This window comes from Hemicordylus capensis, chromosome 5 (genome assembly GCF_027244095.1).
Source record: "Hemicordylus capensis ecotype Gifberg chromosome 5, rHemCap1.1.pri, whole genome shotgun sequence".
NCBI classification, from domain to species: domain Eukaryota; kingdom Metazoa; phylum Chordata; class Lepidosauria; order Squamata; family Cordylidae; genus Hemicordylus; species Hemicordylus capensis.
The window spans coordinates 4,466,724-4,488,312 of record NC_069661.1 but is presented as its reverse complement, the minus strand read 5'-3'; the positions used below and the strand labels follow the sequence as shown (position 1 = coordinate 4,488,312).

At 48.5% G+C, this 21,589-nt stretch overlaps 1 protein-coding gene across 4 annotated transcripts in view; it reads left to right on the top strand.

Annotated features, from left to right (window-relative positions):
- LOC128325635 (PC-esterase domain-containing protein 1B-like) overlaps positions 1–21,589 on the top strand; it is a 75,870-nt gene that overhangs the window by 43,390 nt on the left and 10,891 nt on the right. For 3 of the 4 annotated variants that reach the window (XM_053251234.1, XM_053251232.1, XM_053251233.1), the window contains 5 exons: positions 288–430; positions 16,794–16,913; positions 17,002–17,081; positions 18,207–18,427; positions 20,986–21,145. In XM_053251234.1, coding sequence (XP_053107209.1) covers positions 334–430; positions 16,794–16,913; positions 17,002–17,081; positions 18,207–18,427; positions 20,986–21,145 — 678 coding nt within the window. In that variant the 5' untranslated portion in view covers positions 288–333. The remainder of the gene's footprint in view (positions 1–287; positions 431–16,793; positions 16,914–17,001; positions 17,082–18,206; positions 18,428–20,985; positions 21,146–21,589) is intronic. The other variant, XM_053251235.1, reaches the window with a different exon arrangement.

Genomic DNA, 21,589 nt, shown 5'->3' with positions numbered 1-21,589 from the left:
GCCAACCTCCCCCCACCCCCAGCAGTGGGGGTTGGGTCTGCACTCCAGATCTCTGTTCAGCCCTGAAGCGTTCGCTGTGCTGGAGGGCAAGTTGCTGCTTCTTAGTGTAGCCCACCTTGCAGTGTTGTTGTAAGGGGGTTGTTTTATGGATAGATGTCAAGAGATGTGCAGCTCACTCAATGCTGAAACAGGCCATCTGGCTGGCTGGTGCCTTGAGAATGCAGACCTGGCACTCTAGCAGAAGTCTTCTTTCCTCCTCTGAGTTGGGTCTGTCTTTCTTCTTGCAGCAAAAGAAACGTCATCTGGCTGGGGTGCAGTGCCCCAAACGTAGCCATGGAAGGTCTCCCCTTGGGAAGAATCCATGATTTCGTTATGAAAGAAGTCCAGCAGCTGCTTCACAACAAGTTTGTAGCAGTCCTCGGTGATTCCAGTGAGTACAGCTACTAAAATGTCCGTTTACAACAGGAGTTCTCGGGTTTAATCTCTAGATGTTGTTGGACTACATCTGGGGACTGTTGTGACTGGGGATGAAGGGAGTTGTATTCATCATCATCGTCGTCATATTTTTACACCTCCTGATATGTACATCTCTAGGCGGTGTACAAATTTAAAAACCAGTGTTATGTGGTCCCTTCATGTTGGAAATATTTGTTGAAAAGCAGTATATAAATATTTGTTGTTGTTGTCGTCCCAGAGACCAGTCTGGCTGCCGCATTCTGAACCAATTGCAGTTTCTGGACTACGTACAAAGGCAGCCCCATGTAGAGCGCATTACAGTAGTCAAGCCTGGAGGCTACCAGCATATGTATCATGGTTTTATTGTTTGTTTGTTTGTTGAATTTATATACCGCCTAGTATAAAAATCTCTAGACAGTTTTAAGGTCATTCACCTCTAGAAATGGATGTAGCTGACGTATCAGCCGAATCTGATAAAAAGCGCTCCTGGCCACTGCCTCAACCTGAGAAACCAGGGAGAGCTTTGGGTCCAGGAGCACTCCCAAGCTACATACCTGATCTTTCAGTGGGAGTGTAGCCCCATCCAGAGCAGGCAGATCATTTATTTATTTATTTATTTATTTGATCTCTACCGCCCTTCCAAAAATGGCTCAGGGCGGTTTACACAGAGAAATAATATATAAATTTTTAAGTTGTGCTGAGGTTGGGTTGAAGTTGTAATGTGTGTGGGTTTTCTGGAGATGGGGAGCCAGGGAGTGCCTTCGTTGAAGGTGGGGCAGCTATTCCGGTGGTGGTGGGGAATAGAAGAAGAAACTCTGGCAGGTCAGCAGGCTGTTCCGGGGGAAGGGTGGTCAGAAATCTAATAGCTGTCCCCCTTTCCGGCTCTCCTGCCAGCTCTTTGATCTCGGGGAGCACTGCCAACATCCCACATAACCTTACCTTGCTTCTCTGCAATGCCAGGTCAGTCCAAAATAAATCAGAACTCATCCATGATTTGATCATGGATGAAGGGGCCGACCTGATGTGTATTACTGAGACTTGGTTGGGGGAGGCTAGTGGTCCAGTTTGGTCCCAGCTTCTCCCGCCAGGATATTCTGTAGAGGAGCAGGTGAGGGGACGTGGGCGGGGAGGTGGAGTGGCTGTGGTCTATAAGGATAACATCTCCCTTACCAGGGTCCCTGTTAGGGTATCGGATCATATCGAATGTGTGTACTTGAGTTTGGGGACCAGGGATAGACTGGGACTTCTGTTGGTGTACCGATCGCCCCGCTGCCCGACGGAATCCCTTACTGAGCTCACGGACTTGGTCGCAGAACTCGCGTTGGAGTCTCCCAGACTTTTGGTATACAGAAGATTTACGGGTACTGAAGCGGCAAGGTAGGCAACTGGAGCGCAAGTGGAGAAAAACCCGACTCAAATCCGACAGATTACGACATGGAGCACATTTAAAGATCTATGCTCAGGCGATACGTGTGGCAAAGAAGCGGTTCTTTTCTGCCCGTATTGCCTCTGCGAGTTCATGTCCGGCGGAGTTGTTCAGGGTTGTGAGTGGACTAGTATCTGCTCCCTCTCCCTTGAACCAGAATTTGGAGGCATCAGTTACCCGCTGTGGTGTGTTCAATGAATTTTTCGCAGACAAAATCTCTCGGATTCAGGCCGACCTAGATGGAGACTCCACAATTAATTTGATGTCTGAACTGGAGGTGTCCGACAACTCCTCTTATACGATTCAACTGGATCAATTTCAGTTTGTGACTCCTAATGATGTGGACAAGCTGCTTGGAGCGGTGAGGTCTGCCACTTGTCCTCTTGATCCTTGTCCAACATGGCTTGTTCTATCTAGCAGGGAGGCTGTTGTAGGTGGCCTGGTAGAAATCATAAATGCTTCTCTGAGGGAGGGCAGGATGCCTCCTTGTCTTAAGGAGACAATTATTAGACCTCTTCTAAAGAAGCCTGCGTTAGATCCCTCAGAGTTGAGCAATTATAGGCCAGTTTCCAATCTCCCATGGCTGGGCAAGGTAATTGAGAGGGTGGTGGCCTCTCAGCTCCAGGCGGTCTTGGAGGAAACTGATTATCTAGACGCATTTCAAACTGGTTTTCGGGCGGGCTATGGGGTGGAGACTGCCTTGGTCAGCCTGATGGATGATCTCCAATTGGCAATGGACAGAGGAAGTGTGACTCTGTTGGTCCTCTTGGATCTCTCGGCGGCTTTCGATACTATTGACCATAGTATCCTTCTGGAACGTCTGAGGGTGTTGGGGGTGGGAGGCACTGTTTTACAGTGGTTCCGCTCCTACCTCTCGGACAGATTCCAGATGGTGTCGATTGGAGATTGTTGCTCTTCAAAATCTGGGCTTAAGTATGGTGTCCCTCAAGGCTCCATACTTTCTCCAATGCTTTTTAACATCTACATGAAACCGCTGGGAGAGATCATCAGGGGATTTGGAGCTGGGTGTTACCAGTATGCTGATGACACCGAGATCTACTTCTCCATGTCAACTTCTTCAGGAGCTGGCATATCCTCCCTAAATGCCTGCCTGGAAGCAGTAATGGGCTGGATGAGGGAGAATAAACTGAAGCTGAATCCAGATAAGACGGAGGTACTTATTGTGCGGGGTCGGAACTCTAGGGATGATTTTGATCTGCCTGTTCTAGACGGGGTCACACTTCCCCAAAAGGAACAGGTTCGCAGTCTGGGAGTACTTCTGGATCAACATCTCTCCTTGGTTTCTCAGGTTGAGGCGGTGGCCGGGGTGCTTTCTATCAGCTCTGGCTGATACGCCAGCTGTGCCCGTTTCTTGAGATCAATGACCTCAAAACAGTGGTACATTTGTTGGTAACCTCCAGACTGGACTTCTGTAATGCGCTCTACGTGGAGCTGCGTTTGTACGTAGTCCGGAAACTTCAGTTGGTTCAGAATTCGGCAGCCAGGTTGGTCTCTGGGTCATCTCTGAGAGACCACATTACTCCTTTGTTGATGGAGTTACACGGGCTGCCAATAGGTTTCCGGGCAAAATACAAAGGGCTAGTTATAACTTATAAAGCCCTAAACGTCTTAGGCCCTGGGTATCTAAGAGAGCGTCTTCTTCGCTATGAGCCCCACCGGCTGCTGAGGTCACTTGAGGAGGTCCGTCTCCAGTTGCCACCAACTCGTTTGGTGGCTACACAGAGATGGGCCTTCTCGGCTGCTGCCCCGAGATTGTGGAATGTGCTCCCTGCTGAGATACGATCCTCCCCATCTCTGGCAATTTTCAGAAAACACCTGAAAACACATCTCTTCAACCAGGCTTTCTCAGCTTTTTAAAACTTGTTTTTAAATTGTTCTGATTATTTAATTGTTGTTTTATGATATTTTTAATTGTTAATTGTTGTTTTATGCTTTATAATTTTTGTTTAATTATTAACTGATTTTAATGGTGTTTTAATGTAAACCACCCTGAGCCTTTTGGAAGGGCGGTATAAAAGTTTTAATAATAATAATAATAATTAATAAATAAGATGGATCCCTGTCCCCAAAGGGCTCACAATCTAAAAAGAAACATAAGATAATAAGTTAGACACCAGCAACAGTCATTGGAGGTACTGTGCTGGGGTGGATAGGGGCAGTTACTCTCCCCCAGCTAAATAAAGATAATCACCACATTAAAAGGTGCCTCTTTGCCAAGTTAGCAGGGGTGCAGAGCTCTAAACCATCTCTCAGTTCCCAGCCCCCACTCCCCCAGTCAGTACCTCCATCTTATTTGGATTCAACTTCAGTTTGTTATCCCTCATCCAGCCCATTAGGGAAGATATGCCACTTCCTGATGATGTTGGCATGGAGAATTAGATCTGGGTGTCATCAGTATACAGTAATCCCTCGACCTACAAACTACTCGACCTATGTTGTTTTCGAGTTACCAGCGACAAAAAAGACCGTAAGTAGTTGCCGGTTTAGATTCAGCTTACTCGACCTACGAATTTTTAGATGCGGCTTCCTCGAATTACGAATGTTTTCAGACTTCCGTGGTGCGCTCCTCAACTTACGAAAATTTCGACCTCCGAACGTGCGTTCGGAATGGATTATTTACGTAAGTCGAGGGATCACTGTATTGAGAACACCCAGCACCAAATCTTCTGATCTCTCCCAGCGGTTTCCTGTAGATGTTAAAAAGCATTGGAGACAGCATGGAGCCTTGTGGGGCTCCACACTTTAGTTCTCACTTAGTAGAAGAACAGTCTCCAAGTGTCTGGAATCTGCCAGCGAGGTAGGAGCGGAACCATTGTAAAACAGTGCCACCCAATCCCACCTTCCTCAGGCGGTCCAGAAGGATACCAACCATGATCGATGGTATTGAAAGCCGCAGAGAGATCTAAAAGGATTGGCAGAGTCACACTCCCTCTTTCGATAGCCAGTTGGAGATCATCCATCAGGCTGACCAAGACAATCTCAACCCCATCGCCCACATGAAAGCCAGTTTGAAATGGGTCTAGATAATCTGCATCATCCAAAACTGCCTGGACCTGAGAGGCCACCACTCGCTCAACCACCTTGCCCAACCATGGAAGATTAGAAGCAGGTCTGTAATTAGCTAACTCTGAGGGAGCCAGTGCAGGTTTCTTCAAGAGTGGTCTAATTATAGCCTCCTTAAGACAAGGAAGGCCTCCTTCGGACAAGGAGGCCTCCTGCCGTCCCTCAGAGAAGCATTTATCATATTTACCAGACCCTCTCTGATAATATGATTATCAGATGAGATAAGTCAATTTGGGCAAGGGTCAAGAGAACAGGTTGTAGGATGCACAGTCCGAAGCAGTTTGTCCACATCCTCAGGAGTCACAAACTGAAAACGATCCAATCTAATCCCATAAGAGGAGCTGCTGTCCACAATAGACTCTGTAGTAACTGTGGAATCCAGCTTGGCCCGAATATGAGAGATTTTGTCCACAAAAAAGTCATTAAAAATGTCACAGCTAGTGGCCGATGATTCCAAGTTTAAATGCAAGGGGGAGGGGTACATACTAGCTCCCTCACAACCCTAGACAACTCAGCTGGATGTGAATTTGTGGAAGCAATGTGGGCAGAAAATAACTGCTTCTTTGCTGCCCGCACTGCTGGAGCATTGGTCTTCAAATGTGCTCTGTGTTGCACCTAATCAGACTCATGCCGACTCTTCCTCCACTTGCATTCTAATCATCTATCTCACTGCTTTAGCTCCTATAACTCATCCGAATACCACGGGGCTGTCTTTAAAGCAAGTTGTAGAAGATGCTTGTATTGACAGAATCATTAGCAGAGCCAACCCTAAACCCTTTCAAGGCTGCTTGGAATCCTATTGGATCCAGTAACCTCCTCAGGTGGACCAATCTAATAGGTCCTTCACCCCTGCAGAGGTGGGTTGTGGCTGTAAGTTCTACCTTAACCAGATGGTGATCTGTCCATGACAATGGGGAGATGACAGGAGTCCCCACCCATGGAACACCACCCTGATCATAACAAAAGACCAAATCGAGTGTGTGACCATCATCATCATCATCATCATCATCAAATAACAACAACAACACCTGTCTGACTGTGTAAACAAGAAATTATAATTATAGCTATTGTCGCAGAATATAGGCTGTTCCCAGTAAAGCTGCTTTTTGTAATTGGCTGATGGTGATTTCTGTGGCCCCTATGGTGTTGAGGTCTTTTGGAACTGCACCCACAGCAACAACATTGACAATAAAATTCTGGCATCCCAGGTCCTTGGGAAGGACTCGATGTCTGGATAAAACAAACCAGTCAATAACACCTGTCTGACTGTGTAAAATAATAATTATTATTATTATTATTAATTATTACATTTATATCCTGCTCTTCCTCCAAGGAGCCCAGAGCGGTGCACTACATACTTGAGTTTCTCTTTCACAACCACCCTGTGAAGTAGGTTAGGCTGAGAGAGCAGTGACTGGCCCAGAGTCACCCAGCTAGTTTCATGGCTGAATGGGGATTTGAACTTGGGTCTCCCCGGTCCTAGTCCAGCACTCTAACCACTACACCACGCTGGCTCATGTGTTGGACCAGAGACCAATTGGGATAGGTCCATAATCGTCATGGCCGCTATGAACTCTTGAGCCGCTCCCTACAACCTGGTCCTAAAATGAACATTAAAGTCCCCCACCACTAACAACCTGGGCCACTCCAGTGTCAAGTCGGCAACCAGGTCTATCAGCTCAGTTAGGGACTCCACTGGGCAGTAGGGTCATTGGTACAGCAGCAGAAGTCCCAGTCTATCCCTGGTCCCTAGGCTTAGGTACACACATTCAGTATAGGCCAACTCTCTGACAGGGATCCCGGTAAGGGAGATGGTATTCTTATAAACCACAGCCACCCCACCTCCCTGCCCACATCCTCTCACCTGCTCTATCATGGAGTAACCCTCTGGGAGAAGCTGGGACCAAACTGGACCACTGGCTTCTCCCAACCAGGTCTCCGCAATACATACCAGGTGAGCCCTTTCATCCATCATCAAGTCATGGACTACCTCAGAATTATTTTGAACCGACCTGGCATTACAGAGTAATAAGGTGAGGTTCTGTGGGTGGGTGGCATTGCTCTCCAAACTCAAAAGGGGTGGTAGGCCTGCTGGAAGGGGGAGCAGCAATTAAATTTCTGAATTCCCTTCCCCTCTGGCCGCTGCCCACCCTAATAAGGGCCAGGAGATCAGACATCCAGTGGGTGCGGCTCTCACCCCCACCAATCAAGCAGTTTGGCCAGGTGTGGAATATCAAAGCACAATTAGAGTGAGCTCAGCCCCAGACAACAAACAGGCTGCAAAGAGGAGGAAAAGAGCACAGGAAAAGCCTCGGCTAAACCTTTTTCCCACCCAGAAGGAGAGTGAAGCTAGGAAAAAAAACTCCTTAGCCCACAGCACATCTTCCAGTTACCCTTGTAGTCCAACAACATCTGGGAACCAGTATTCCCTCTAACAGGAACTCCCAGATGTTGTGGACTACAACTCCCATAATCCCTAAGCAAAAGCCATTGCAGCTAGGGATTCTGGGAGTTGTAGTCAACAACATCTGGGAATCCCTGTAAGAGGGAGCACTGCTGGGAACCCAAGGTGGACCCCAGCTGGTCTTGTGGTAGTAAGCATGAATTGTCCCCTTTGCTAAGCAGGGTCTGCCCTGGTTTACATTTGAATTGGAGGCTATATGTGAGCGCTGTAAGATATTCCCCTTAAGGGACAGGGTAGAAGATCCCAAGTTCCCTCCCTGGCAGCATCTCCAGACAGGACAAGATTTTTTTTAATTGAACCAACAAACTACCAAAGCATACAGTACGTTACCAAAGCACAGTTATATGCAAAGTGGTTGTTTGTACATCATATATCTACAAAGATTTACACACAAGGATTTGGTAACCCACAGGTTATAAAGTATATGTAGGCAGTACTGTAACTCAGGGGGCGGGATTTCAAGGCACATCAGGTAATCGGGGGAGGGGCGTGTTATGTGCAACGTTCATTTCCACAATTTGTCCCATGGCTGTTTAGAAGAGATACTCTTGTCTCTTTGCACATAACCATACAAACTTTTCCAGAAGAGATTTACTGTCTCATCTGCGTGAACCTCTTGGCCGCGTCTTCCCTCCCTATTCCTATGCAGGAGCATTGCATAAATGACATACAGGTTTACTAACCTGATTACGAGAAGGGGAACATTCCAATTCCCTACTATGAGGGCACCCGTTCCATCTCGTTTCCTTGAAGGTTTCTTTCTGGGACCTCGAAAGGAGGTTCTATCGCTCAAACCCGAGGTTAGTTCTTCCCAAGTCTGTTTTTCCAAATCAGGCCACTCTAACAGCTTGCTTACTCCCTGCCACACTCTTTTGGCTACCACACACTCTTTTAAGAAATGTGAGTGGGTTTCCCTGAATGTTTTGCCTAGCTTGCTAGCTTTCTGTTTGCAGGTGATTTTAGGACACTCTTGCTGGTGGGAGAGACTCCTGCCTGCAACCTTGGAGAAGCTGCTGCTAGTCTGGGTAGACAATACTGAGCTAGATGGACCAGTGGTCTGACTATGTGGCAGCTCCCTATGTTCCTAAGCTTGAGAACCCCTGGCTTAGTGGGTCATCTGCCTGGTGGTTAGGCAGGGAAGATAGATAGGTAGATAGATAGATTTGATTGTGCCACCTCCCTCTGGCACCACCCACTACCCTCCTCCCTGCTTTGAAGATGTGGGTGGCTGGGCATCAGCCCTATAGTTGCTCTGTACTTCTCCAGCTGCAGGACTGGGAGGGGGGAAGGGGGTGGTCTGGCCGCTTCGAGTGTGAGGCATTCCTTGTAAATGCAGGGGCCCAGCAGCAAGCCCTTGACCTTTTTCCTCCATCTTGGAGCGAGAGTGGGAAGGGATAGGCTTGCCTTAGCTCTGTGCTGGCTGAGACCCCCAAATGCCCATTCCGTGCAGAGCCAAACCAACACGGCTTCATCTCTTCCCTCCACCTCAGTTGGAGTGGGGGGTCGGAAGCCTTGCCTTGCCTGTGATGCTTGCATGGACTCAGAGGCGGCCTTCATATGTCCAGTATATGTGGAGAGACACCTTCCCTGACCCATGGTTGTCTGTTGTCACCAATAAAATGTTGGGCATGGGGCTTTTACATCTTTTCCCTGGGATTTGTAAAGGCGAAGGCTATTGTCATTCCGCGCCTAAAGGACATTGAGTACCAACGCCTAGTTGACCTTGGAAATAAATGTTGCTCCCCTTTTATACCTTGGCATTTCTCTTCCAGCTGGGAAACAGGCTGCTAGATATCTAACCACTCTTTACTTTGTTAAATTTAGGTCAGCCTTTGCTAGAGCTAGGCTGAATGTACTACCTTCAGCTTTGCTTCAAAGGAGGTTCTCTAAAGAACCCCATTTCGGGGTTGTGTCCATGTGGGGAGGGCAGCCTGGAAACCGTCACTCATATTCTACTCTATTGTTCCCTTTGTTGTGGTTCTAGGAGTGAATTACTAGATTCACTCTATTGTAATTATCCATTACTAGAGCAATTCTCTGGTAAGCCTGATTCCTTTTATCTTAACTACTGTTTGGCTGATTCTAACGATGAAGTCACCAAAGTGGTAGCCAAATTTATTTGTGGGGTGATGAGACAGACCTCCCGCCACGATCTTTTATAGATTTGATTTCATGGCAGTTTTAGTTTTATCTGTATACGTATTGTTATATTTACTCTATTTATTGTAATTCTGAATGGCTGTGTAATTGTCACTTTTGTTTCTGTTTGGCCCACGGCTGCAATAAAAGAACTACTACTACTACTACTACGATGACTCAGAGGCCCAAGAGACAAATCCCTGTCCTTCCCTTCCCTTCCCGTTCCAGGTAGGGAGGAGGGCTAAGGATGAACTCCCACCCCACCCTTGGGCTTGCAGGGAGCAGGGGGTTGTCCAAGAGCTTAGACTCCATTTTGGAAGTGCAGCATGAGGTCAGGAACAGAAGACCACAACCCAGAAGAGGGGCCTGGCATCCTTGAATTTTGGGTTGGCAGTCATGCCCAACATGGCAGCAACCAAGAGCTCTTTTAAGGAAGGATTGCACCAGGAAAGGCTGGCTCCCAATGGAGGGGTTATAGAGGAGCCAGAAGCCTGGCCCCTTCCTTGAGCTCAGGCCAGTCCTAGTCTAGAGCAGGTGCCTGGGCTGGCCTCCCCCTCCTTCTGAACAGACCCACTAGATGGAGGTCTTGAGCAGCCGGGCATCTCCAGGGGGTGATGGATGAGGCTCTAAAAACAGGAGCCCCACTGCACTGGGTCCCCAGAGCGTAAGAGTCCCAGAGATTGACCGGCCCTGACTGCAAAGCAGAGGTGGGCAAACGTGGCCCTCGAGCTGTTCTTGAACTACAACTCCCATCCAGTGGTCCCTCTAATTTTTAGCGTACTTTCCAGTTGGCTTATGCGATTACCCAGCATTCTGTGTGCGTGTCCGTCCATATGTCCATCCGTGTGTTCCCCCCATAAATTTTTCAACACCTGGAACAATATGAACATAATTGGGTATAGTTGTAGGGACACACAAGGACACCTCAGTGGCATAGTTCATGGTGATGTCATCCACCTCTATCCAAGATGGTGGATGCATAAACCTTTGAGGCGCAATTGGGCTAACTTGTGAACCGCCTAACTGATTTGAACCAAATTTGCTACAGCTGTAGGGACACATAGGGATGCCCAAATGGCATGGTATGTGATGATGTCATCCACTCCAATTCAAGATGGTGGTCACGTGAACATTTGAGTTGCAAGCGGGCTAATTTGTGGACTGTCTAACCAATTTAAACCAAATTAGGTACAGTTATAGTGAGTGACACACAGGGGCACCTCAATAGCATAGTTTGTGATGATGTCATCCACACCAGTTCAAGATGGCGGACGTGTAAACTTTTGAGGCGCAAGTGGGCTAACTTGTGAACCTCTTTCCTGCTGTTGCTTGCTTGCAACTAGTATTGAGGCATCATGCCTCTGAGGCTAGAGGTGGCCCTCAGCCACCAGACTAGTAGGCATTGATAGACCTGTTCTCCGTGAATTTGACTAAGCCATTCAAGCTGGTGGCCATCACCACATCCTATGGCAAAGAATTCCATAGATTAATTATGTACGGTGTGAAAAAGTACTTCTTTTTGTTGGTCCTAAATGTTGAAATTCATTCATTCATCTTTATTTGTACACCGCCCCAAACATCAGTCTCTGGGAGGTTTACAACAACATCAAAGAAGTTAAAACAGAAATAAAAACCTTAAAACAAATTAAATAACAGTCTAGTTAAAAAGCTTGGGTGGAAAAAGTGTCTTTAAAGACACCAGCTAAAAGTTTTCAGGGATGGGGAGGCTCTAATTTCAGAAAGGAGTACATTCGAAAGCTTCGGGTCCCTGAGCAGCCACAAGACAAACTGCTGCAGACGGACCTCTCCGGAAGATCTTAATGGAGATCACTGAGATCATGATCTGATGGGGCTCATCGTGATGAAGATGTTCTCTTAAGTACCCAGGGCCTAAGCTTTTTAGGGCTTTATAGGTTATCACCAGTTCCTTGTATTTTGCCCGGGAACTTATTGGTAGCCTGTATCACTTCTTTAGTATAGGAGTAATATGGTCTCTTTGAGATGACCCAGAGACCATCCTGACTGCTGCATTCTGTACCCACTGCAGTTTCCGGACTACGTACAAAGGCAGCCCCACATAGAGTGCATTGCAGTTGTCAGGTCTGGAGGTTACCAGCATATTTGCCACTGTACTGAGGTCATTTATCTCACGAAACAAACGCAGCTGGCGTATCAGCCGAAGGTGATGGAAACCACATCTGGCCACTGCCAGACAGTTATCAATAAACAAATAACTCTTGCTGAGAGTACCCAGTCCTTCAGTGCTCTGGTGTTCCTTCCTTCATGTTAACTGAGCATAGCTCAGTTAATTTCTCCCTTTCACAAGCCTGCCTCCTCCCTCTTGTTAACTGTGAAACTTGATCTGCTGAAACAGAACAAAATCCTGTAAGCTGTACATTTAACTGGTTATTTATTACTTACTTATTTATTTAATTAACACATTTTTATACCGCCAAAAATGCAAGTTCTCTGGACGGTTTGCAACAAAACAATAAAAACAACGAATAAAAAAATTAAAACATTTCAACAATTAAAATGTAAAACTATTAAAACACAATTAAAACAATTTCTAATTAAAAGTCTGGGAGAACAAATGTGTCTTGACTGCCTTTTTAAAAGGTTGTCAGAGATGGGGAGGCTCTTATTTCCACAGGGAAAGTGTTCCAAAGCCTCGGGGCGGCAACAGAAAAGGCCTGTCCCTGAGTAGCCACCAGACCGGCTGGTGGCAACTGCAGATGAACCTCTCCAGATGATCTCAATGGGCAGTGTGGTTCATAGCGAAGAAGACACTCTCTTAAATAGGGCCCAAGCTGTTTAGGGCTTTATAGGTTATAACCAAAACCTTGTAATTTTGCCCGGAAACCTATCAGCAGCCAGTGTAGATCTTTCAAGCTAGGAGTTACAGTGAGGGAAATAAGTATTTGATCCCCTGCTGATTTTGTCCGTTTGCCCTCTGACACAGAAATGACCAGGCTATAATTGGAATGGTAGGTTTATTGTAGCTGTGAGAGACAGAATAACAACAAACAAACCCTCAAAAGCCCAGTGCCCAAAAGTCAGCGATGGATTTGCATTGTAGTGAGGGAAATAAGTATTTGATCCCTTCACAAAAGATGTCTTAGTACTTGGTGGCAAGACCCTTGTTGGCAATCACAGAGGTCAGACGTTTCTTGTAGTTGGCCACCAGGTTTGCACACAACCCAGGGGGATGTTGTCCCACTCCTCTTTGCAGATCCTCTCCAAGTCAGAAAGGTTTCGAGGCTGATGTTTGGCAACCCGAACCTTCAGCTCCCTCCACAGATTTTCTATGGGATTAAGGTCTGGAGACTGGCTGGGCCACTCCAGGAACTTCATGTGCTTCTTCTTGAGCCACTCCTTTGTTGCCTTGGCCGTGTGTTTTGGGTCATTGTCATGCTGGAATACCCATCCACGACCCATTCTCAATGGTCAATGCCCTGGCTGAGGGAAGGAGGTGCTCACCCAAGATCTGATGGTACATGGTCCCGTCCATCGTCCCTTCGATGCGGTGAAGGTGTCCTGTCCCCTTAGCAGAAAAACACCCCCAAAGCATGATGTGTCCACCTCCATGTTTGACGGTGGGGATGGTGTTCTTGGGCTCATAGGCAGCATTCCTCCTCCTCCACACACGGCGAGTTGAGTTGATGCCAAAGAGCTGGATTTTGATCTCATCTGACCACAACACTTTCGCCCAGTTCTCCTCTGGGTCATTCAGATGTGCATTGGCAAACTGCAGACGGGCCTGTACATGTGCTGCCTTGAGCAGGGGGACCTTGCGGGCACTGCAAGATTTCAGTCCTTCACGGCGTAGTGTGTTACCAATTGTTTTCTTGGTGACTATGGTTCCAGCTGCCCTGAGATCATTGACAAGTTCCCCCCGTGTAGTTCTGGGCTGCTTTGTCACCATTCTCATGATCATTGCAACTCCACGAGGTGAGATCTTGCATGGAGCCCCAGACCGAGGGAGATTGACAGTTATTTTGTGTTTCTTCCATTTGCGAGTTATCGTGCCAACTGTAGTCACCTTCTCACCAAGCTGCTTGGCGATAGTCTTGTAGCCCAGTCCAGCCTTGTGCAGGTCTACAACCTTGTCCCTGACATCCTTCGACAGCTCTTTGGTCTTGGGCATGGTGGTGAGTTTGGAAGCTGAGTGATTGCTTGCTTCTATAGAGAGGTGTCTTTTATACAGGTACTGTAACAAGCTGGGATTAGGAGCACTCCCTTACAGAGGGTGTTCCTCATCTCATCTCATTACCTGCATATAGTGAAAAGACACCTGGGAGCCTGAAATCTTGCTGGTTGATAGGGGATCGAATACTTATTTCCCTCACTACAATGCAACTCCATTGCTGACTTTTGGGCACTGGGCTTTTGAGGGTTTGTTTGTTGTTATTCTGTCTCTCACAGCTACAATAAACCTACCATTCCAATTATAGACTGGTCATTTCTGTGTCAGAGGACAAAATCAGCAAAAATCAGCAACGGACAAAATCAGCAGGGGATCAAATACTTATTTCCCTCACTGTATATGGTCTCTCCTAGATGACCCAGAGACCAACCTGGCTGCTGCATTCTGGACTAATTGCAGTTTCTACGTACAAAGGCAGCCCCACATAGAGCACATTGCAGTAGTCAAGTCTAGGTTAGGAAGGACACACAGTTCAGCTGTCAGTTTCTTAGCTTCTTTACAACCACCTTGATCGTGCTCTTTCCTTCTGGTTCCTGAGCTTCAAGTGTTTGGTTTTCGTCGGGAACTGATCACCCCTTTGTCATCTGCTATAAAGCACAGTATGTGCTACTCCCAACCAGGGTTCCCTCTAACAAGGATTCCCAGCTGTTGTTGACTATAACTCCTGTAATCCCCAAGCCAAAGTCATTACAACTGAGGATTTGGGGAGTTGTAGTCATCAACAACATCTGGGAATCGCTATTAGAGGGAACACTGCTCCCGAGCTGCCACCTTCAGCCATAGGGTAAAAGAATATCCTGGGGCAGGTGTGCTGTGGTTGGCTACAGAGTTGTCTGAATTGCACTACATTTTGGAAGTGCAGTATGAGGTCAGGGACAAGACCACAACGGAGGGACCTGGCCCCCATGTATTTTTGGTTGGTTGTCAAGGGTCTAACATGGCAGCGGCCAAGAGCTCCACTGTGGAACTGTTGAACCTGCGAAGGCTGGCTCTAGAAGAACCAGGAGCCCAGCCCAGCCCTGACCCAAGACTTCACCGTAACAGAGTGGGTGGGGTGGGTGAAGCAGGACGTGGTGGGAAAGCAATGGTGTTTTGCTCTCCATTTATTCCAGTGGGTGCTTTCTTGACTTCTACCACTTCTGAAGTCAGTGTAACGTTAGGCCACAGTCAGGGGTGCCGCTTTGGTTTGGAGTGGCAACACACCCCTCTCTGCCCATTCTGGGCCTTTGCACCAGCTTAGGTTACACGGGTGGTGGAGTCACGTCAGTGCAACTCTGGAGGGTCTTGGGGAGAGCTCAGGAAGCACGGCTGCGGGGGACTTATGCCAGCCCTTATGCTGCTTAGACGCTTGGTCTGGTTGCAGTATCTTCACAGGTGGCTCCTGATTTCACTTTAAAGTTTGGTTAACTTTAGCTGCCCAGAGAACAATCCTTATGAGGGGGCCAGCAAAGAAACAAAGCATAAATAAATAAAATCACTATGCATAAATCAATCAAGTGATTTGTTTGAATTGTCTTATCTGGCAAAGCTTTTCTGAAGGGACAGTGAGCCCAGAATGCCAGCAATGTCACTGAACAGGACAGAGATCAGGTGAAGAGATCATTATCTCTAGGAGTTAACAAATAGCTCAAGGTGTTTTCCGGAGGCTGCTGTCTGGCACACCCCATCTGTGTGTGGGGAGGGAGGGGCTGCCAAAGAGTCCTTTGCCAGAAGGAGATCAAGTCTGAATTATGCAGCTGGCTGCAAGGGTGCGAACTGTTTGTTGGGGGACTTCGAAGTGATGCTTCCTTGCAGATGAGCAATGCTGTCTGCTGGGGCGTTTGCCTCTCCTATCCACCCAGGAAGCTGCCTTGTATGAAGTCAGACCGCTGGTTCATCTAGGTCAGTATTGTCAACCCTGACTGCCAGGGTTCCAGGCAGGGGCCTTTTCCCAGGCGGACAGCGGCAGCCCAACATGTTGAGGGTGCGGGAGGCGGAAGGGCCAGATGTTGTACTGCCTGGTCCTGCTCTCTTTCCCAGGGCAAGCAGTCAAAGATCATTGTGGGAGATCCAGCTAAGAATATAAGAACATAAGGACAGCCCTGCTGGATCAGGCCCAAGGAAGCCCATCTAGTCCAGCATCCTTTTTAACACAGTGGCCCACCAGATGCCGCTGGAAGCCACAGGCAGGAGTTGAGGGCGTGCCCTCTCTCCTGCTGTCACTCCTCTGCAACGGGTACTCAGAGGTACTCAGTTGTGGCAACCCCAAGATGGGCCCCTCTGTAGGGTTGCCCCAGGGCTCCAGAACACACTCCCAAACGAAATCAGAACCTCCCCATCTCTGGTCATTTTTAGATGACTTTTGAAAACACACCTCTTTCATCAGGCTTTTAGTTTATGATCTCTTACAGTTTTGTTGGTGGTAATTTTAATTTGTTTCTACATGCTTTTTAGGTCTTAATTGTTGTTTGGTTTGAATTCCAAACCACCCTGAGATTTTATATAGGGCAGGATAAAAATATGATAAATAAATAAAGGGGGCACTGCCTGAAGAGAGGCACCAGCTTGCTGGCAGTTTCTTCTTGTTCTGACACCCTTTCAGAGTTTTGCAAGTTGAGGGGGTCCAGGATGGGAGGCTGCCCAACAACCGTCCATCTTGGGCCTGCTCTCTTGGTGATTTGCAAGGGAAGAGAGGCCAGAGGCTGCTAGCAATCTCCCTCCTCTCCCCACACTCCTTGTAAAGGCTTGCAAGCGTCAGATCCAGCCTTTGCAGGTGCACAGAGAGAGTAGGAAGGGCTGCTGGCAACTTCCCTCCCAAAGCTTTGCAAGGGCTCCAGGCATCAATCCTGGTTGGGAGTCCTCCGTGCAAGGGTCAGGGCCAAAACTCCCAGTCTAACCCTGGCAGCAAAGTGAGTCCCTCTTCCTGATACTGGTGTGGGCGGGTGGCAGAAGCAGGCAGAGGAAATGGTAGAGGGCCTCTTGCCAACACCCCAGTGATGTACCGCTAGCGGCAACTGCCTCTTTTCCCCTCGTGGCAGGACTACCCCATTGCCAGCTTTGCCGGAGCTGGGTCTGGCAGACTGCGGTTCACTCAGTACTCTCCGCTGGATCACGCTGGTTCTTAAATGCACCAAGCATTCGAGGACACCGTGAAAGATGTAGGTTTTTTTTTCTTAGCAGGGAATATATGTTGTGGTTGTCTCTTGTTCCTTATTATTGACCTATCTTTTCTTCCCCCTTTTATAGTTCACCGATCGGTTTATAAAGACATGATCTACTTTCTGCAACACAATGAGCTTCTTACTGTTAAGCAGCTGCAGTTTAAGGTGATGTCTCTTTTGAATCTGGAGTAACGAGTATCCCTTTAGGAGTGCCCCCCACCACACACACACTTACACTTTGTTAACTATTAACCAACTGATTTTGTTAACTAACCCCAATTTTGTGAACTGTTGATACAGTTGCTGCACCACTGGGGCTGTCAACACCCATCTAAAGCATTTATAAGTACAACATCACAGCACCTAACACGAGCTTTAGAACTTCCGTGGTGACATTCTGACATGTGCATCGCAGTTGGGACTTGTCCTTCTGCAGAGACGATTTGGCGGATGGTTTTTGCTCATGTCTCAGCATATATGGTGTTGGGAATTCCCAACCCACCCACCCCCCTCCAACCCCAACACACAGATACCCCAACCATCAGATGGATTTGAGACCTTGTGTACTTTAATTGGTCCTGAAGGCACCATTGTGTGTGGGGGGGGATGTCTCTGATTGTTTGAATTATACAAGAAACACTGAAAAAAAGGACTGAACACATTAATGGAGGATGGCTGTTAGCCATGATGGCTAAAAGGAGGCTCCATCTGAATACCCAATGCTGGGGACACAGAAAAACCATCTGGGGAAGGGCAGGGTGTAGCTCATTGCAAGGGTCCCCACCCTTGGTTTCCAGATCCTGTTGGATCACAGCTCTCAGCATCCCCAGCCCCAAAGGGAGATGTATTCCAACATCGTCTTCCAACAGTGCTTTGCATGAACAAGGTCCCAGGTCCAATTCCTGGCAGTAGCCCACCACCGGCACTCTCTTAAAAACCGGTCCAGCCAAGTGGCAGCGTACCTCCCTGCCACCCCGTTCCCTTCTCGGTCTGGACGTGACCAGAAGTACCCCGTGTGTGTGTGTGTGTGTGTGTGTGTGTGTGTGTACGTTGGGCACGTGCGGAGTACTTCTGGTCACTTCCGGACCTAGGAGGGAACGGGTGGCTGAGAGGTATGCTGCTGCCCCGCCTAACCAGTTTTTAAGAGAGCCGGGGGGGGGGGGAGTGCACCCTCCCCTGCCCTTAAAGGTCCCCCCTGCCTTTGAACCGGCCCCCACTGGTTCCATACACACCCCTAATTAAAATAGATGCGAGAGGCCTCTCGCATGATGCTGATCTCTCCACATGTAGGGGGAGTCCTTTGAAAATGACTGCCGAGTGGAATGGAAAGGACTACACAACGGAATCCATTATCGCGAGGTCCGCCAGTACTGCACCCCTCACCACCTTGTGCGTCTCTACTTCATCACCCGCCTTTATTCGGCCTACTTGGAGAGTGTCCTGAGTGACTTCCGGACCGGGCCACCACCAGATGTCTTGATCGTCAATTCCTGCCTCTGGGACCTCAACAGGTAACAGTGACGATTGTGGCTAATCTGCCTAGCCAGAAGTCTCCATGGGCCTCCAGGGCTTTTGGGGTCAGATTCGGAGTAGGGCTACACCTTACTCCCCAGATTATGCCTATCTGCCTATCATATTTTTATCCTGCCTGATATGTACATCTCTAGGTGGTGTAAAGGTAAAAGGTAGAAAAAGGTAAAGTGTGCCGTCGAGTTAATTTCAACTCCTGGCGCCCACAGAGCCCTCTGGTTGTCTTTGGTAGAATACAGGAGGGGTTGACCATTGCCTCCTCCCGCGCAGTGTGAGATGATGCCTTTCAGCATCTTCCTATATCGCTGCTGCCCAGTATAGTACCAGTGGGGATTCGAACCAGCAACCTTCTGCTCATTAGTCAAGCATTTCCCCGTTGCTCCACTCAAGGTGACCTAGGTGGTGTACAGAGTTAAAATACAACAAATGTAAAACAGTTAAAATTTCAAAAGATAAAAACGATTTCATAAGATAAAAACAGATTAAATAATTTAAAATGTATTTCCATTAGAAGCCTGAGAAACAAGGTGCATCTTGAGGGTCTTTCTAAAAGCAAACAGAGAAGGAGATGCTCTTATTTCAACAGAGAGCATGTTCCAGAGATTTCTGATTGCCAGGGCATGCTGTGCACTTAAATCAGTGGTGGCCAAAATTGCCCTCACCCGCCTCAAGCTGCGCAGACTGATCATTCACCCAGTTGGGGATTTGTTTAAGCCCCGCTAAAGATCATCCAAGCTGGTGGCCATCACTACATGGTGTGGCAGAGAATTCCATAGGTTAATTATGTGCTGTTCCAGAATATCTTCTTTGAGATATGGTGACTGGAACTATACACAGTGTTCCAAATGTGACTACACCGTAGATTTGCATAAGGACATTATATTGGCAGTTTTATTTTCCACCCATTTCCTGTCTGGCCAACTAGAACAGTGGAGCAGTCTGCCTTATGCAGTGGTTGAAAATCTTCCCTGGAGGATTTCAAAGGCTGAACGTCCTCCTAACGGGTCCTGTCACAAATCCTGCACCAGAGTTGGGGCGGGGTTTGAACTAGAAGCTCTCCAAGGTCCCTTCCAGCTCGAACATTCGATGATTCTAAGTCCCCGGTTCAAAATTCACCACCACTGCCATCTTCTCACTGGATGACTTTAGGCCAACCAGCCCCTCTCAGCCTCTGCCTCCTTCTGCAATACAGAGATGATAATGCATACTTGCCTTACAGGTTGTTGTAAGGATTATAAAAAGATAATACACGTGAAGCACTTCATGCCCTTGAAAGCACTATTCAGATGATGATGGTGGTAACAACTATTACGATTAAATGGGAAATGCGGGGGGGGGGGAGGAATACCTCCCCCTCCGTTTCTGCCCCCTCCCTCCTATGGACAGATTGGAACATACAAAGCTGCCTTCTCTGAAGTCGGACTGTTTATTTATTCGATTTCTATACCGCCCTTCCAAAAATGGCTCAGGGTGGTTTACACAGAGAAATAATAAATAAATAAAGAATATGGCTGCCTGTCCCCGAACGGCTCACAATCTGAAAGGAAACACAAGATAGACACCGGCAACAGTCACTGGAGGGATGCTGTGCTGGGGGTGGATGGGGCCAGTTACTCTCCCCCTGCTCAATAAAGAGAATCGCCACGTTAAAAGGTGCCTCTCTGCCCAGTGAGCAGGGGTTAATCCCTGATCTGTTGATCCATCCAGATCAGCGCTGTTTGTGCTGGCTGGCAGTGGCTCCCTAGAGTACCCAACAGAGGACAGTCTTTCCCCGCCCTACCTGAAGATGCAGCCAGGGATTGAGCCGGGGACCCCCTGCATCCAAAGCATCTGCTTTGCCCTGAGCGATGGCTCCTTGCTGAGGACAGCCCCCAGAATTCTGGGGTAAACGGAGAGAGGGGAACGTGTTGGTTGGAGTGTTTCCTTTCTCAGCATCATGAGTGTTGGTTGTGTTGTGGTGTTGTCTCCCCAGAAGGGGTATGATTCCTCTCTCCCCACCCCCGTACCCCATGTTAGCAAGGAGGAGGGGCAGCATCTCCCCAAACCGTCTCCTCTGGGCTGGTTCCTCCCACTTCTGTCGGGGGACCTCTCTGTTCTCTGCTTCTGGGCGCTTCCCATCCTAGTCCCAATAAATAGTTCATGGCAGACCCTTCAGTCTTGTGAGAGGTTGCTGCCCCCTTCCGGGATTTTGCCGGCCAGACAAGTGAGCTGTGCTCCCCCGCCGCAAAGGTTGCACCCCCAAGCTCTGCAGCTACTAGGGCGCTCCAGCTGTGGCCTCCCTGCATGCCCAGGTTTGTCCCCTCTTCGCCCACCCTCGTCAGACCCTGGCATGTGCTTCCCCCCTCCCTGCTCCCAGCCAGCCAGGCCTGTCACGGACCCCCAGCAAGCCCCAGCAGCCCCCACATGTGCTAAGGGACAATTCTTACCCTGCTCCCCGCTGACTCTGCATGTTCATGTTGAGCTGCCTCGAGCCGGGCTTGGAATGTGTCTCCCGGCTGTGCGCAACGCAGGACCCTGACCGCCGCCTCCTTCCACACAGATACGGGAAAACTCTCGCGACTGCCTTCCGAAAATACCAGCAGAACCTGGAGACGTTCTTTGAGAGACTGACCGACGTCCTCCCTCCGTCCTGCCTCGTCATTTGGAACACAGCGATGCCATTAGGACCAGATGTCACAAAGGCCTACCTCGAGAAAGGGGTAGGAAGGGGCAGGGGCCTCTCTGCTGGGGTGGCATCCAGGCCTCGTTCTCCCAGGGCCAGGAGCAAGGGGTGATGGGAATTGTAGGCCAGCATCTCTAGGAGGGGCGCAGTTGAGGAGTCAACTGGGTCAACCTGTGGCTGGGCCATTTCAGGCTGCAAGCGGGGAATTGCATGATAGGCTCGTACTCCATTGAAAAGAAAAACACTTTCTGCAGAAAATCAGCGTGCCTTGCTTATTGGCTGACATGCTTTCTGTATGCAGGGAAGTACTTTGTTTGGAGTGCTGTTCCACCACATGAACCGCCACCTGGGCTCTCAAGTGGCACAGCCCAGACACGGGCGGACCACTTCGGCGAGAATTAGGCCTAAGTGTCTTGGATGGTTGATATGTTGGGAGGTAGATATGCTGGGTCAGTGTATTAAAAGGGCAATTGGCATCTTT